The sequence below is a fragment of the Leptodactylus fuscus genome, chromosome 5 (assembly GCF_031893055.1).
Source record: "Leptodactylus fuscus isolate aLepFus1 chromosome 5, aLepFus1.hap2, whole genome shotgun sequence".
NCBI classification, from domain to species: domain Eukaryota; kingdom Metazoa; phylum Chordata; class Amphibia; order Anura; family Leptodactylidae; genus Leptodactylus; species Leptodactylus fuscus.
In genome coordinates, this window is record NC_134269.1 from 156,063,044 (window position 1) to 156,082,117 (window position 19,074).

At 39.0% G+C, this 19,074-nt stretch overlaps 1 protein-coding gene across 1 annotated transcript in view; it reads right to left on the bottom strand.

Annotated features, from left to right (window-relative positions):
- Positions 1-19,074, bottom strand: part of LOC142203618 (dynein axonemal heavy chain 3-like) — a 927,911-nt gene that overhangs the window by 6,087 nt on the left and 902,750 nt on the right. Inside the window, exons 72-76 of the mRNA XM_075274510.1 lie at positions 15,490-15,627; positions 10,173-10,433; positions 7,981-8,073; positions 5,369-5,467; positions 1,713-1,895 (exon numbers count right to left, since the gene is read on the bottom strand). Of these exons, the coding sequence (XP_075130611.1) occupies positions 1,713-1,895; positions 5,369-5,467; positions 7,981-8,073; positions 10,173-10,433; positions 15,490-15,627 (774 nt within the window). The remainder of the gene's footprint in view (positions 1-1,712; positions 1,896-5,368; positions 5,468-7,980; positions 8,074-10,172; positions 10,434-15,489; positions 15,628-19,074) is intronic.

The following is a 19,074-nucleotide window of genomic DNA, read 5'->3' on the forward strand; positions in this document are numbered from 1 at the left end:
AAGCATAATGTGTGTTACTGAGAATGACTGCATTATGGTATATGAGTGCATACTTTGTGCTGGTTACAAACAGAGATTTTACATTTTACCATGAATTCCTTTTTTAGCTTTATAATAATTTAGATCTCTGACCACACTAGTGTTACGCTTTTTTTGCTCACAGTTGGGTTATGACATGTAATATCTTCACAGCTCCGACTGACGCTAGGTTCACACTAGCGTTTGGCAGTCCGTTCTGTGGTTTTCGTCTTCTGCATGCAGAAGACGGAAACCTGTCAGACCGGTCCGGCCGTGAGCGGCAGTGAGTTTTTTAAGCTCTCTGCCGCAAAACCGTTTTTTAAAAATCGGACACAGAGTACTGCATGTCCGACTCTGTGTCCGGTTTAAAAAAAAATGGTTTTGCGGCGGAGAGCATAAAACGCTCACCGCTGCTCACGGCCGGACATCTTTCAAACCCATTCAAATGCCTGCAGGTTTCCGTCTCCTGCCTCTGTTTTGTGCAGGAAACGGAAACCTGCAGAACGGAGACCGGGCGCAGATGTGAACAAGCCCTGATATGTAATGAATCAATTGGGTTTCTGCTTGAATATTTTTTACGGTAGGAATTGTATTGCAAACTATGCAATGGCTGTAAATAACAATACAACCCCCAAGAATTGGTGCAAACAGTATCTTAGATCACCATGGTCTTATAAAATAAAATTCCTCTATAATTCTGCTTTACATTGTTATTGGCACAGGGCCTGCACTGAAGTGAATAGTACTTACAGAAATCTAAGATCACTTGAATTTTGCCCATTTGTTTCAGTGGATGGAGAGTGTGTATCTTAGTGTCCATGAGTAGGGAGAGAACCTTCCCTGTCTGCAGGAAGCGACGCATTTCTAAGGTATGTGGTCTATCTGCACACTTTCCCTTCTCTAGTTTGGGGCGGGGGTGACCTTTGTAAGCCAATATAAAATGTCTAGAAGCACCACTACATATAGCAGGATCTTTCCACTGAAATTCGATTGGGCATGGGGAAAACTTATTCTAGCACTGGTTTTGTTTCTCAGTTGCTAGTGACTTCTCTACATCTCTATTATTTCCCAGTTGTAGCCCTTACAACCGTTTGTATTGTAAAATCTATTAACAGCTTGTCTATTACTGAAAGATGGGCAAGGAATTCATTTGGAAACTAAAATTCCATTTAACCCAGCAAGTTAATATGTCTCAATATTCAATAATAATGTTATTCAAACAAAAGTAACATAAAATACTCTTTATGCTGCTCAATCAGAATTTTTTCCGTAAAGCAGAATGATAAAAACATGGCTACATTTCCCAGTGGCTTCTCTATAGAACACATATTTTATGTATAAGTAAAATACTATTTTTTCTGACTCTGAATTATGAGCTGCTTTCCCATTTCTTTAAGGGTAATAGATCCCACTGTATATTTTTCATATATGTATTAGTGAAGATAAGAAACCGCAGGCCCTTTGATACTGAAAGAGGTAACAATATGTGTTTAAAACATAATTACCAAGTAGATATGACTAGTGTCAGGGGAATATGAAATGAAGAAGCTGAAGTGTGAAAAAGATTCTTTGCAATGTGGAGACAGAAAGATGAGTAATGAGAATCCTAATACACTGTGACAGCACTTGCATATTAATCCCTATGGGTGAGCCATATTTTAAGACGCACTTACTATAGCGCACAAATGACTTACTTTACCAACAATCATGCTACTGAACAAATCATCAAGCTCATTGGACATCACAGATAGACCCGAAATGGCTTTGTTTAAATCTTGCAAGCTCATCCGGATGGTAGAGGTCAAGCGGTTAAACCTCAATAGCTCATGAACCAGCACAGTATTCATAGATTCTGTGTACTGAGTCGGATAGAGTCTCTGGAAGAAGAAAAAAAGTCATTTGAAATAGGTTTTAAAAGTGCCTCATACATCTACTATATAAAGTACATACAGCACAACTATGGCAATAAGCAAAGTATCCTACTGTATATGTAATTGTGTACCAATCATGCTCGAATGTATGCTTTGCATGGTTAATAAATAGTAACCTAAATCTCTGACCCAAGTCGACCAAATACATTTGACCTTGTATGTTACTTCTTTGCTATGTTGGAAATCCATTGTTTTTTCAACTATTTACTACTATACCTACATAAGTCATTCCAGAGAGATTCCATGAATCCTTGTATACTGTTAGGCAAGATGTTTTTGAAATATGTAATTCACTTATTATTATAAAATAAAAATCTGTGAGATATTCTGAAACTTTGTTCATTTAATACTTGCTTGTGTTAGGTACCCCTCTGCTTTATTACCCTTCTGCTTCAGTACTTGTTCTTATGTGTTGTGCAGACATGGCAGTTGCATGTGTCCAGCTGTCACCAAACAAGAGGAAGATGAGACGCATGGACTATCAAACCACCCACCCACCATGGACTATTAAACCCCCCACCCACCACGCAAAAGAACCCACGGACTGTTCCACCCACCCCCCATGGACTATTAAACACCCCTAAGCCCCCCCATCACCTGTATACTCACCGACACCCCAAAGCCTCAAACAAGAACGAGGAGACCCCAAAGACACTCAAACCCCCAACCCACGAACCCTGTACCCATTCTCCTCCACCACCCCCAACTTTCTTTTTGCCTTGGCAACACCAAATGACAACTGGAAATGGTCACAGCCGAGGAAAAAACAATATCTGCGTAAGATCACAACAGTAAAAACTCAGCAGTAGTACAAGTCTCAGATGGTAGCAAAGGAATACTCAGACAGTCCAAGTCACAAAACAAAGTATACAGTTCAATATCATTAGGGTTGTACATCGCAACATACAAATATGTGACTGTCTGGGTGTCTGCGCTGTTTGAATTCCCTGAAGCAACTCCTTTAGTGGCATCCAAAATTCATCGCTGCCAGGACTATGCTTATAGGTGTGGAGATGTAAGTTTATTATGAAAATAATGTTAGAAAATTGTAAACCGAAAGGGGTCTCTTCCAACCCAGCCGACTGGAGAAGTGCATATTATCCAGTACATAAATTACTGCAAGGTAGATGTGATTGACTGACCCGCATTTCACTTACAACATTAAAAGATAATCCTGTTTTTAAGCTGTACAAATTTATGGAAATCTACTTACAAATTCTAGATTCTATAGCTATTGTAAGCTATGTTGAGAAAACATGCTACAATTGTATAAAAACTTTATCAGTTTGAGATATATATATATATATATATATATATATATATATATATATATATATTGAAATGAAAGCATTAAACTTATCAGATACAATAATATAGGAAAAATGTTTGCTGTAGGAATTCTACATTGCTTGATTGTTCCAAAAGTTTACATGTATTGTATAGTTTAATTGTGTTATACTAATTATACATTTCAGCTTTCTGATTATTGCTATTGGAACCAGTCAACAGTTTGTTGACAGACACTCCAAAAATCCTAGCTAGTTGAGCTCCTATATAGAATGTTCTTTTTTGCCTTACTGATCTAAACTGATCAGATTAGTGTTCTCTAGAGATGAGCGAGTACTATTCGAAACGGCAGTTTCGAATAGCACGCTCCCATAGAAATGAATGGACGCAGCCGGCATGCAGCCAATGCCGGTGTCCGGCCCCTTAACCCCCTGCGCACCGGCCGCTCCCATTCATTCCTATGGGAGCATGCTATTCGAATAGTACTCGCTCATCTCTAGTGTTCTCTCTACAATTCCCAGACTGCATCACAACACAGAGAATGAGCAAGCAAGGAAATGGGAGATTAGTTATGTAGATTGGTGTCATATAACTGAAGGAATTTTTAAGTTTATTGAGGAAGCCTGATAATATAGGGTAGTTGAGCCAAGGGCATTGGATACTTGACAAGGATCGATGGTGGTCTCAATAAAAAACAAGACCATATATCTGACCATATATGTGAGTATCCTTTAAGACTTTGTACACTCAAGTACTATATGTATGAAAAGGACAGCATAGTGTTCCAGCAGGACAATGACCTGAAGTATAAGTTGAGATTAGTGAAGAAATTGCTCATTGACAATGAAGTAGAGGTGCTGCATTAGTCCCCAGACCTCAAGCAAAGAGAACACTTGAGGGTAGAATTGAAGTAAAAGCTCGCACCCAAGTGAGATAACTAGTGTGCACCAAGATTTGGAACAAGTGGAAGAGACCTGGGATCAGATTTCGGTCAAGACATGCTTGAATTATTATTAATATTATTTATAGACCACCATTCATTCCATGGTTCTGTACATTTGAGGGTTTACATACAGTAAACAAAATATACAAAACAAGTATAATACTAACAGTGACGGACTGGCATTATCCAGTCTATGAAGGAAAAGGTATAGAGACAGTAGGTGAGGATAGACGCTATTCAGATGTTGGTTTGGGGACGATAGAGTTTTTGGAGTCTGTAGGCCTTCCCGAATAGGTGAGTCTTCAAGGTTTCTTGAAGTGTGTTATGTGGGGGACAGTCTTATGTGTTGTGGTAGTAAGTTCCATAGTATGGGGGATGCACGGAAGAGGTCATGGAGACGGTTGTGTGAAGAGCGGATAAGAGCAGAGTGGACTAGGAGGATCGGAGGTTACATGTGGGCAGGCAGATTAGGTCAGAAATGTATGGAAAGGACAGGGTGTGGATGGTTTTATATGTCAACATGAGCTTTTTGAATTCTATTCACTGAACGATCAAGAGCATGCCCTGAAGGATTCAGGCACTAGTTAAAGACAGAGATCGATTTACAAAATACTAACAAAATAATAAAAATAAAAATTTTTGATTTTTTTGGCGCAAAAGTCAAATTTATGAGTGAGATAGCCAAGACGATTGTCTATAAAATAATGGTCGTCACATTAAACACACATATAATTTTGTTTTCACTATAAGCGGAATCTCCCAGTATACCTGCCTTGTTATATATCCATCATACTAGTCATATTCTCAATAGAAAAACATATTGAATCACAATTTCTAATTATATGTGGATTATGCCTCAATGGATAGTGCAAAATGCTATCTAGAGGGAAACTCATAATAAATCTAAATATGAATTACCAATTCTAGTAATTAATATGAAAGCTTTTAACATAAAAATTATTAACATTTATATAGAAGTCCCCCACAGTGCTCCATTTCTATGTACGGTTATATGATTTCTACAGGAAACTAACTTCTTTTTGGTATTAAATGTCTTAAATATGCTGTAATATGTGAAAATTAATTATATAAATGGAAGAAAATCTGAGTCTAGAACAATGACACAGAAAATACTGTTTCTTTCTTATACTATTTCAAACAAATCGTCAAAGTTTCATATAACTTGTACCTTGACTTCTTCTACATTAAAATCCTCTGGTATTTTTGACAGAATGTCAACTGTAAGTTCCTGGACAACTTCAGATGTTGGTTTTCCACCTCCACTTGTCTAGACAGTAGACAGATGACATTACAAAGGTACATAAAGATAGCATTTTGTATCATACTCAGCCAAAACAATGGGGATATGAATCAAAATAGTTCACAAAATAATAAAACTTTTCAACAGTTTGACAGGTTCTTCAAATATAGTAGTCAATAAAATCCCAGTGCGTTGAATTTAGCTTATTTCTTGTTAAAAGAGTAAAATGCAAACACTGATTATTTTATTAGTTTATTAACCTCAATTATAATAATCAATTCTAAAATCATATTTATAAATTAATATCACAGTTGAATATAAGAAACTTTATAATATTTCTTATTAAAGAAATATGTTTCCTTCTCCACTTATTAGGCAATTTTCCCCTCCTTCCTTTCACTCAGACTGTTGTCTGTCTAGAATCAATCTCTATGCTTAGACTCACACACAGACGCCTATGGAGAGGGGAGGGGGAGGAGGCTGTTCATTTATTTATTGCCTCATGCTGTGAAGTATTAGAGCCTTGTGTTGAAAAATTCAGTTATTTCTGTGTTTTTTTTTTTCCAGTGGCCTCCTATCCCCTCCCCTTCTCCAAAGACTTCTATGTAAAAAAGTAATTCAGCCTTATAAGTGGACAAGGAAGCATATTTCAGTAATAAGATATATTAATGAATTTCTTATTTTCACCAGTATTATTTATTTATTTATGAAAAGTGGTTTTATCATTAGAATTTTACAAGACGGTTTTAGCCATAAAGGGAATCTGACAGCACAAACATCATTTATAAACTAAATACATAGAACTCTACTGGTACCTTTTGTGTATTGTGACTTGATGCTCCAACACTGAGGAATTTAGTTTATTACAAATATGCAAAATGAGTTCTCAAGTGTTAGATTCAAGTGCTGAATTTCTCAGAGCTGGAGCAGCACCACTGAGATCTTTCAATGGTGCTGGAGGTACCACTGAGGTCTGTGTGTATCGCCCTACAGTACTATGAGTTTCGTTTATAATGGATGTTTGTGCTGACAGACCCCTTTAAAAAGGAACCTGACATATGAAAAATGTAGTGTAATCTCCAGGCATCTATCATGTTATACAACAGAAAGAGATGATTGCTATAAAGTTTTTGGGGAAAAGATTCCGTATAACTTGTCATTTAGTCATGTAAATCTTCTCTTTTTATGCTGAAAAGTTAAAGGGGTTGTCCCAGCTCAAGGATCCTATCTATACTGGTAGCTTATGTAAATTGAAGACTTTTCCTAAATATAATGCTTTAGAAATGCTATTTTGTTTGCCTGCTATGTGAAATTATTCCTCCTCTTGTTTACACAGCTTTGTTATAACTACTGACCTGTAAGACAATTGATGCCACTCACTCACTGCTCTTGCCTCCAGGACAATCAGTCCAGCTAATTGTAGTTTGCTGATATCGCACAGGTAAAACTAAGATTAACTATTAGAGGAACAGAAGAAAGAAGAAAACCCAGGTGAAAGAGATGGGTGTAGAGGAAAATCAATTACAGAGGTGAGGAAATAGGACTGTATTCAGACAGTACAAGAAGAATCTATTGCAAGGAATCATAGGCAGATGGCGCCGAAGCCTGAACGGGCAAGGATATTACAGTGGTCTTATTGGAAAATGTGGCTTTGACAGACATGTAGTGTACATTGCCAGCTTTAGGCGTGGGCTACATGGCAACCTTGGTCAGCAAATGTGGGTGTGTTGGCCTGTTACTCCTTTACCAATACAAGTGAATGGAGTAGCATTGCGACCCCAAGAGTTCTAGTTGCATACAGATCAAGCACTGCTGCATTTTTTTTGAAGCATGTTTCAACTCCATTCACTTATATTGGTGAAGGAGTCAGAGGCCTGCACAGCAATCTTTGTCGGACAGGAGTCGTTGCCAAAATCCCTTTGTAGTCCTAGCCTTGTTCTCTTCAATCAGATCTCTGCTTCTTTATAATTTACTGATAGTAGGAAGGGAAACATTGAAAGAGAGTAAATCATGGTAGTAGGTTAGGTCTTGTTTGTACTGTGTAACCATGAAGATTCACAGGTCTTCCCTGATAGGCCTAAGTTATGGAAAATGAACTGTAAAATCTGAACATTGATCATCATTGATTAAGTTTAGTAAAATGTTTACATTTTTGGGAGTATGTCCAGACAAACAATCATCCATTCCCATACACATTGCATGATTGCTCTCAGTACAATTTCTGTTCACATCAGGGGGTTTACTCCTGACAATGATTCTATACCTGCATAAAAAGAGGCGATCAACAATAAACTAGCATTTGCATGTTTGTTGGATAGGTGTACGTAGAATTGTGATCAAATATTAACATTGTTCTGTTGATGATCACCCTATGTAAGAGCTCATTTACCCTTGTCTAATGTAGACTCTTTAACAGCCTTTAGAATACACAATATTTCCATTAGTTATAACTATTGTCCCCAGTACCTACATGACAATATAAATGGTAAGGGTCTTTGGAAGAAACAGTCATTGAATTGTGATGTTAATATGTATAGTACCTGTTTTGGTAAAGTTGCAAGGATTCCATCAAATAATTCCACAGTCTCCTTCTGTTCTCTGGTAATATTTCCATTGACATGGAGTCCAAATACCTGAAAAAAGTAGTATTCCACTATGATATATTCAGTAAAGGCTTTAAAGATCAACTTTCTAGTGACTATTCATGAATTTATTAAAGGCTACTATGAGCCACATATGAAAGATTTGCGTGCCATGCAAACTAATAAAAACTCATGAAACTGAATATAATGCAATGTAGTAAAGCACTATATTAGAACTAGAGATGAGCAAACAGTAAAATATTCGATATTCGTTTGGAATGGCCGCTTAATATACGACTATTCAAACGAATGTCAAACCCCATTATAGTCTATGGGGAAAAATGCTTCGTTTCAGGGGATCCGACCTTTCGACTCAGGAGAGTCACCAAGTCCACTATCACACTCCAGGAAATGATGCCAACACCCTGGAATGCAACTGGGACATGTCTGGGGGCATCAAGTACCTTTATTATGTCGGGATCCCTGTCAGCTTGCGATATGCGGGAGCTGACTTTTTCCCATAGGAATGCATTGACCAGCGTTGATTGGCCGAATGCCATACAGAGTACAGCATTCGGCCAATTAACGCTGGTTCTGCCGGAGGCTCATCTGTGAGGAGGCGGAGTCTAATATTGGACCAGAATGGAGACTGCTGTGAACCGATCTTAGACTCCGCCTCCTCCGGCATACTCTGTATGGCATTCGGCCAATCAACGCTGGTCAATGCATTCCTATGCCGAGATGAAGCAGAGCTGGCTGTGCGCTCAGCTCAGCTACTCCGAACATGCAGCCAGGGTGAGCACACAGCCAGCACTGCCACATTGGAGATGAAGCAGTGCTGAATGTACGCTGAGCTCTGCTACACCTGAGATGCAGCAAAGCTGAGTATGCAGCAGGGTTCAACGCACACTCAGCGCTACTACACCTGAGATGCAGCAGAGCTGAGTGTGCAGCAGGGTTCAACGCACACTCAGCACTGCTACATCTGAGATGCAGCAGAGCTGAGTGTGCAGCAGGGTTCAACGCACACTCAGCACTTCTACATCTGAGAAACTGCTGTGGACCGATCTTAGACTCTACTTCCTCTGGCACAACCAGCGTTGATTGGCCGAATGCTGTACTCTATTGGCATTTGGCCAATCAATGCTGGTCAATGCATTCCTATGGGAAAAAGTCAGCTTGCGCATATCGCAAGCTGACAGGGATCCCGACCAGATAGAGCCCCAAAGAGCTGGGTGAGTAACATTCCCACCTAAATAAAGCTAATTCCTAGTTAACCCTGCCAGTACATCTATCCCTGTCTCACAGTCACATAGTTCACAGTCTCAAATTAATCGAATGTTAAATCCAGCATTCGTCTAAATTATAGGTCACCTGATTTAGCCAGCCAATTACTTTTTCCGATTTTTTTTCGATGCCCCCGTTGTTGTAGTTCCTGTCCCACCTCCCCTGCACAGTTATTGGTGCAAAAAAAGCGCCAGGGAAAGTGAGAGGGGCTAAAAATTTTTACTGCGTTTGCATCGTGGTGTTCGATTCCAATCGAATACCCCGAACGGCCAAATATTCGATCAAATATGTATTTGATCGAATAGTGTTCGCTCATCTCTAATTAGAACATATCCTATCCGTGGAACTTACCTTATACGTGGCATATAAAACTCTTACCTCTAGTAGTAATTACATGGAGCCTCGGACACTATGTGTGGATAAACTCCTAACATTGCCATGCACCTGAGACTAACTGGCCAAACCTGTCAACTGTCCACCAACCCAAATTCCATATTACAATATATACAGGATATAAAGACACTAGAATGTTTTCGTATTACATATACACATCTAAGACAGTAGCCATATAGGTAAGCTGTGTGAATCATAGTACTATACAGTATGCAGATTTCACCAATACCAAATTACTATTAAATAGACGACTGCTATATTATTAATATTACTGGTTACAATAGGTTGACACTATTAATCGGACAGTGAAACATCAATAGCTTTATTTTTGACGTATTTGATCTATTTAATATGATATGCATATCTCCTTGGAAGGTATGATTCCTTAATATTTAGCAGCAGAAAGCTGATTACTGTTCCGAATTGCTTATTACTTGACATCTATTAAGGTTTATTGTTAGGTCACATACCTCTGGATCAGCATTGAGAGGAAGGCTTTTTATGTATTCCATGTAGCTGTCATGGGTACCGTTCTTTGGAGCAAAGTATTTTCCACTGGGAGAGAATGTGTAATGGCTTTCGGTAATTATAGCTTCACAAAGAAATATGTCTAGCAAGCTTAAGAGAAGACGCCTGTCGTGCTCATCTGTTACTCTTCCTCCATAGTTGCATTCACCAGTTAGATAAATGATGGCATCTAGAGGGGTTTCTTTGTAATCATTGAGGAAACTCTACAAGACATAGGATATATATTCTCTGCAATTATCCGACCTCATACATAGCACTATATGACATGTACGGCCCAATTAAAGGTATCAAGGATTGTTTATACAGGTCAGGACACATTTACCATGGGCAGCATCTCATAAATCTAGTTGCAGGGGTATATGTAGCAAGGCTATAAGGACGTCTTTAATAAATCATATTCAAGAAGATAAAACAGAAGCAAATGGTTGAATTTCATAGGCTTCAGTTTTAAATTGCCTTAAGACATTGCATTCACTATAATGTAAGTGGACTCCTTTGGAGTATTGGGAGTTCCCCTTATTGGTGGATGAAGTTAACCTGTATTTTATCTTGTAAAGGGCTGTCCCACCTCCATACAATAATCCTCAGCAGGTCACATCACTGACCACGTCCATCTTATCGATATTGACACTTTGTCACTGCTAGTACCAAGTAAGTGACTGCCACAAATGGACATAAGGGATATATCAGGAAATTGCACAAATACCAAGTCTTTGCTATATTGTTATTCTCACAGTTACCAAATAATAGAAAATGCCTACTGTAGTACAGCACTGTTCACACTGCCACTGTGGCAATAGAGGTATCTCAGCCCTTTTATATATTATTGTGGCGTAGAGAACCACGCAGAGAGCTGTAATGCTGTTCAACTTTATATATCAAATAGCAGAATGACAGCCTTTCCAGCTGTACTGGAGTATCTTTGTACATATCCTCTCAGTCCAAGTGTATTCCAAAAAGCAGTGCATGACCACCACTTTAGTTTGTGGATCTCTGCATATCACAGACAGCACATAGAAGCCAGTTTACATGTTACTGACAGCAGCACTATTATAATAAGATGGTGGCAGTACATATATAATATACAGCCAGAGGCGTAACGTCAAGATCCTGGAACCCAATGTACAGTCCTATGAAAAAGTTTGGGCACCCCTATTAATCTTAATCATTTTTAGTTCTAAATATTTTGGTGTTTGCAACAGCCATTTCAGTTTGATATATCTAATAACTGATGGACACAGTAATATTTCAGGATTGAAATGAGGTTTATTGTACTAACAGAAAATGCGCAATATGCATTAAACCAAAATTTGACCGGTGCAAAAATATGGGCACCTCAACAGAAAAGTGACATTAATATTTAGTACATCCTCCTTTTGCAAAGATAACAGCCTCTAGTCGCTTCCTGTAGCTTTTAATCAGTTCCTGGATCCTGGATGAAGGTATTTTGGACCATTTCTTTCTACAAAACAATTCAAGTTCAGTTAAGTTTGATGGTCGCCGAACATGGACAGCCCGCTCTCAAATGATCTGAAAACAAAGATTGTTCAACATAGTTGTTCAGGGGAAGGATACAAAACGTTGTCTCAGAGATTTAACCTGTCAGTTTCCACTGTGAGGAACATAGTAAGGAAATGGAAGACCACAGGGACAGTTCTTGTTAAGCCCAGAAGTGGCAGGCCAAGAAAAATATCAGAAAGGCAGAGAAGAAGAATGGTGAGAACAGTCAAGGACAATCCACAGACCACCTCCAAAGAGCTGCAGCATCATCTTGCTGCAGATGGTGTCACTGTGCATCGGTCAACTATACAGCGCACTTTGCACAAATAGAAGCTGTATGGGAGAGTGATGAGAAAGAAGCCGTTTCTGCACGTACGCCACAAATAGAGTTGCCTGAGGTATGAAAAAGCACATTTGGACAAGGCAGCTTCATTTTGGAAACAAAAATTGAGTTGTTTGGTTATAAAAAAAGGCGTTATGCATGGCGTCCAAAAAGAAACAGCATTCCAAGAAAAACACATGCTACCCACTGTAAAATTTGGTGGAGGTTCCATCATGCTTTGGGGCTGTGTGGCCAATGCCGGCATCGGGAATCTTGTTAAAGTTGAGGGTCGCATGGATTCCACTCAGTATCAGCAGATTCTTGAGAATAATGTTCAAGAATCAGTGACGAAGTTGAAGTTACGCCGGGGATGGATATTTCAGCAAGACAATGATCCAAAACACCGCTCCAAATCCTCAGGCATTCATGCAGAGGAACAATTACAATGTTCTGGAATGGCCATCCCAGTCCCCAGACCTGAATATCATTGAACATCTGTGGGATGATTTGAAGCGGGCTGTCCATGCTCGGCGACCATCTAACTTAACTGAACTTGAATTGTTTGTCCAAAATACCTTTATCCAGGATCCAGGAACTGATTAAAAGCTACAGGAAGCGACTAGAGGCTGTTATCTTTGCAAAAGGAGGATGTACTAAATATTAATGTCACTTTTCTGTTGAGGTGCCCATACTTTTGCACCGGTCAAATTTTGGTTTAATGCATATTGCGCATTTTCTGTTAGTACAATAAACCTCATTTCAATCCTGAAATATTACTGTGTCCATCAGTTATTAGATATATCAAACTGAAATGGCTGTTGCAAATACCAAAATATTTAGAACTAAAAATGATTAAGATTAATAGGGGTGCCCAAACTTTTTCATAGGACTGTAAAATATGGGGTCCCTACTTACCATGTGCTATCTATAATACTGGTGTTAATGTTGTAGAAAGCCTTTTGATTCCCTGAGGATCCAGGGGCTATTAGCAATTGTCACCTCTGTATCCCCTATCACTTTACCTTTGTATACAGCCTATAGCAGCCTATTGATCCTTTACCTATTAATGATTCTAAATGATCTATGTCTGTTTATGTAAACTAAACTGCTAGATACTATAGGTTTCCAGGCTTTGAGAGGTGATGCTCCATGAACAACTTCATCACTCATGTGTTGGCCAAAGGTCAGGAGCGCCAGGGACCCAAATGGAGACTCTTCACTAGATCCCCTCAAAGGTAAGTAGGCAGAATTTGTTTTTGTAAGTCTGTGCAGGAGACAAAAATGTATTGGAACACCTCCGTAGGTAGTCACTTAAGTCACTTGATACTACTGACGGGAGCAGTGTCCAAAAGGGCTCATATACATAGCTGCTTAGCAGATTGCTCTGGTAGGGATCAATTATACAATATCTATAGTCTACTATAAGTCCATACTATTCCAGTTGCATGAGGTATGTTTACATAGTTTTATTTTACTAATATATATGGGTAATAAAAGAGTGTTTTATCCTGTAAGTGGTGCCTACAGGTGCGCACTGTGGAGTCCTGAGGACAATGTGCTGCCATATACGGGCCTTTTTATAATTAAAATTTCATCACATATAAGGTCTATTGGATAATAGCGATAATTCTTTAGGTCACTATTTGTCCACCTTGTTGCCTTTGTGTATATGTATAGCATATATACTGTATATAATATTTTACTTTACATTTAAGTGTAACTACATCCTTTACCACTAGGTGGCAATGTTTAACAAGAAATTTTTCATTACTGTTATTATTTAGTACTGGCGCAAGTGTTGGTGGAAGGATGTATAGCTAGACAGACAGACAGACTTACAGATAGATAGATAGATAGATAGATAGATAGATAGATAGATAGATAGATAGATAGATAGATAGATAGATAGATAGATAGATAGACAGACAGATAATCCAGATGTATAATTTTAACCTCCTTTTTCAAGCATTTTACATTTTTTTATGGGACATTTGCCTTTGTAATGATCCCTTGATGCATTTTAAAGTGGTTAATATGTTTAGCAATTATGGTATCCCCTATTGCAATATACTTTAATAGAGAACTTTGCTTTCTGTAGGTAATAATCCTTGCTAGATACTATTGCTGCATGTCTGCAATAACTTGTAGGAGATATGCTCTATCTTCTAGGCTTAAACAGGTTTTACCATATGTAAACTATTTATATATCAGCTATGTGGTAAGTGTCTTGAGAAAGTGGGTCCAGTTTGTTTATGCTGACACTCTATTCTTCTGTATGAAATTGCTGAAGATAGCCAAGTACTCAGCGGTGAACCTGCTTTTATCGCCACCTGAGGCGGACGACAGAAAGCCGCTCCCCCCCCCCCTCCCCGGAGTAGGGGGCAGAGCGGAGGGGGCATGGCTTAGCGGCGTTCGCTGGCAGAGAGCAGGCACGGAGAGGACCTGCTCTCTGCCTGAGTGTGAGGGGAGGCCGCTGGAGCAGCGCTGCTCCAGCGGCCTCCCCAATCCACCGCTCGGTGCTAAGCCAGTCCAGGACAGCTTGTCCTGGACTGGCTTAAATAAGCAAAAATGCCGCCCTCCCTGGGGCCCCGGCATAGCGCCGCCTGAAGCGGTCGCTTCAGGTCGTCTCATGGGAGGTGCGGCTCTGCAAGTACTGCAGAGGCTTCCCTTTGGCAGTCTCATAGAGATAAATGGAGTGGCAGATAGCATGCTCACCCTGCTACTAGACTCCTACAGTGGGCAGGGTATCGCTCTTGTCATGTTGGCCGGGGGTCCCAGTGGTTGAACTTTAGCGGGGAAAAGATGTCCTTAAAGAAGAGATCAGAGGAATCTAAAAGGTTTTTAAAAGTTTACAAACCATATCAATAGAACAACAGTGTTAATATGGGTTTATTCCCCATAGCTTGTTTTTCTATTTTCATCAGCTTTTCCATATTTCAGTTTCCAAAGTGTGTTCAGTAATGATTAATATTTAAAGTTTTTAGGGACTGTTCAGTATGAAACATCAGTATTTCTAGAACACATAGTAATTCCCAATGACTTATTTCTTCTCTGTTTATTGGAAATGAAATTGCTAGCTTGTGTCTCTGGGAATTTCAAAATAGCTCAAGCAAAAAATAGTTTCCCTTTCCTTCTTCATCTTGAGGACTGCCTGGCAACAGTGGGACATGATGTCAGCGCTAAAACTTCAGCATCTTCAGGACACCAGGTGGGTTAATAAACTTTCCTGCTGTCTGCCAACTGGCACATATATATAAATAGGCTTTCATAAAGCCGATAATGTCACCCTCATCCTAATGCTGTACCTTGTATCTTTACCATGCTGTATTTGTGCATGTCCGCTAAAGGACCATTGGGAAGTGCAGCGATGGACTGGTTGATCATAATATCTATAATGCTTAATTTTATAATCCGTAACAAGACATGGCATATGTTACCTGGAGTTGCCTGGCACTGATTTTTAAGTCTGAGTCATTGAATTCATAAGGTATGTTCCAACCAAGGGATCCATATGTGCGTCTCTCTTGAACGAGTGCATGGAAAAAACATAATCCAAATAAAAGCTTCTCAAATACCTGGGGAGAAATGGTAAAAATCATAGTCTATTATTTGTTTGATGATCATTGTAGGCACCATATACTCAAATAGATTAAGATCATTGATGTTTTGTTGATAAATTACTTAAGCTTATGTACTTATGGTCACTGCTTTGAGATTTGCTAGAAAGAAAGAAAGAAAGAAAGAAAGAAAGAAAGAAAGAAAGAAAGAAAGAAAGAAAGAAAGAAAGATGCCACATGGCCTTTTTTCCAGTTTAATACTCAAATTATTAACCTCAAACGACAGTAATAGTAATTTGGTAAGGGTGTCTGCTTAGGATTTCCCTCCATTCTTGGAGCCTAATAGGGTCTTGGTGTTCACTTAAACAGCACCTGAGACCACTATTGAATATCTTCAATTCTCTTACTACCAGAAGAAAACCAAGTGAATCTCCTTGGGACTTCATAATGAGAGCCAGTGTGTCAGGCCTCACCAGTGACATGCCAAGTGTCAGACTTGATCAGCAGATGCCATGCTTGTATTTGAATGACATGTCACAGCTGAATGGTGCTAATAGGAGGAAATTTGACTGTTTTGTCATTAATGAGAAGGGTGACTTTTTTTTTTTTTTTTGGTGGATGACCCTTTAAATAATAGACTATGTCCAAAGAGGTGGGAAAAAAATCACTACTTCACTTTTTCTTTGTTTTATAATTAAAAAAAAAATCATATGGGAAGTTAAAGTGGTTTTCCTCTGTCCCTTTCCCAGCAGTTTGGCTGCTGTCTGTTTTTCTCACTTTCTTCCACAAGCTGGCAGATGGTAGCTTTGACTGTTTGATGGCCAGAACACTATGAAGTACCTCAGTAGATACAGACACTGCCTTTGCCATAAAATAATATTTATTACTAGAAATTTAATATAAATGCAGATAAAATATTATACACAGTAAATGTATATTATATTACACAGGTTTGTAGAGAACACCTCTTCCCAGACAATAGACTTGTAGTGAATTCCATGTTATCTGTGTGATTATATAGAGTTTTACATTGTCTGAGCCTTTGTCAGCAAACTGAAATTAACAGACCTGATTATCCTGATAACAGCTCTGAAAGCAATCACAATCTGAGAATTCAGCCCCCCCTCCCCCCCCCCAGGGAGCAGTGAGTTGTCACCTAATAAAAGATAACGTGCTATGTGCCTTTACAATGATGTGTAAACATAGGAGGAATAATTTCAATTACTCTAGGCTCACACCAGCTTTCATGTTTTCTGTCTTTGGAGTCCCAAATGACATAAACCCTGTCCACTTAGAAAGTTGATACAGACCACATAGACTACAATGGGGTCTGCCAGGTTTCCGAAGATTTTGTACTAAAACCGGAAAAAACAGGACTTTTCTCTCCTCCAATTTTAGGTGGTTTCAGCGACAGAGACTCAAACCCTAGTGTGAATCCAGCCTTAGTGAGCAAGCCAAGCAGCATTTCTTAAGCAATGTATTTAGTAAACCTCTTAGAAGTATAGATAAAATACTTGAGATGGGAATAGCTCTTTAAGAGATATTGGAGAAGTTTTACTAATCTAAAATTTAGACATCATAAACTTACACATGACACTCAGAAGATGTGCCAAAACTTATCATAGAGGTGTATGCAATGTGATAGAAACTAAATACTCTGCTCTGAAAGGAGGCTTACTTTAAAGAAGAACTGTTGTCCTCAGAGATGTGAGGTATTACATACCACTAGAAAACCGACAGTGCACTGAATTCAGTACACTGTCACCTTTCCTGGTATGTGCCCCGGTTCTAGCCATACCGCTGTTAGTTTCAGTATTCTTCCATAGCCTTGTACGGTCAGGTAGGGCTTTCCTCACACCCCAGCGATGACGCTACGCTGTAATGGCTGCGTTTTTGGTAGTGGAGAGATATCAGTGCCAGCACCTGGACTCATACTGGGAAAGCCGACTGCTGAATTTCTAGTGGTACGTAATACCTCACATCTCTAAGGAAAGGTCCTCTATTAAACAGTTAATTTGTGCCAAAATACTGGAACAGGCCTTTAACACACCTGGCACATTATATGAAAGTATCCAAGCCCCCTTATCTAGGCACTTTGTAAAGCAAATAATGTGATACATGTCATGTGTACCAGAATTCTCTCTCGCCAGAATTGCACATGTAAACATGTATGCAAACAAGGAAATGTGTGCAAAAAAAATCATTGTCAGCAGCACATTCCTCACATAAACAAGGGTGCACTGCTGAAAATAATACATCTGTGTGGGAGCAAACAATCATACATACAATTATATTTGTATACTGACCATGGCGGAGGCAGACTAGCTCTATTATATTGCCAATTGCCACTTGGTTAAGGCAAGGAGCTCAGCTCCGTATGTGAAAGGACCCTCACACCAGGAGGATATTAGACTTTCTGTTGAGACAATTACAAGCTCATGGAGTGGTACTCAAGTGGTATTTTCCACGAAAAGAAAGAAAGTTGCCACAGAGTGGGCCCATGATAGCTGTTGGCCAGTAAGCTAAGGTGGAAGAATTGATCTGAATACAACTTGTGCTGGAATGTGCCTGTACTGATAGGGGAGGGGTCTTTAGTGGTAGAGGTCTCTCTCTGTATGATGGATCCTTTTTAATATTACTGAAAATAAGTTGGCCAGAGCAGATATATAATCCAGATCTATATACATTTATTTTGAAGAGTCTAAGAAGCTTATAGCTACACGTTTTATATGAAATACCATTTAGAAATTAGCTATGCATATTAGAGAGGCAAGTGAAATTATGAGTATTTCTATACAACAGAGAGGTCATTGTAATTTGGCTTATTTGTACATACTAACAGGTACGGACAGCTCAAGAGTGCCAATATACTAACAGGACTATCCCCCCCTGTTCTGCCTGCTGGGATTTTACGTCTTTTATTGTGTTTGTGATATGCTGTAATAATATCTGCTATACTTATACACTACATTCAGTCTGGGCATTCATTAGTGAATACCGAAATGTGTCTATTCTTAAACCGCCTGATATACTACACCTCTGTCTACATATTCTGCTCTATACAAGACAGTATTCTTCAGGCTAATGTTCAAAGAAAACAAGAAGTCTGACGCGACCTTAGTACAGAATTAAACTTGCTGTTAGAGTTGGGAGTAGGGAGCGTTTTTTTTTCCAGAAAATCTCATATAGAGCTTAACTTCTCCGAAACCCACTGTTCTTTTATTATTCTGGGAGATCTTAATGCTATTGCAAAGGTCACTCAGTGTGCGAGAATTCTTAGCTTTCCTGTCTGTAGAAATCACTTGAGGGGGGAAGTAACTAAGAGACATGAACAGCCTGGTTACACTATATATATGCATTGTCTTGCTACTGTATTAAATGTTTGCAATTATACTATAAATTCATTTGTTTTTCTTCTTTGCCTTGGGTTTTTGTGAAGACTATATAAGTGTTACAAACAGAATA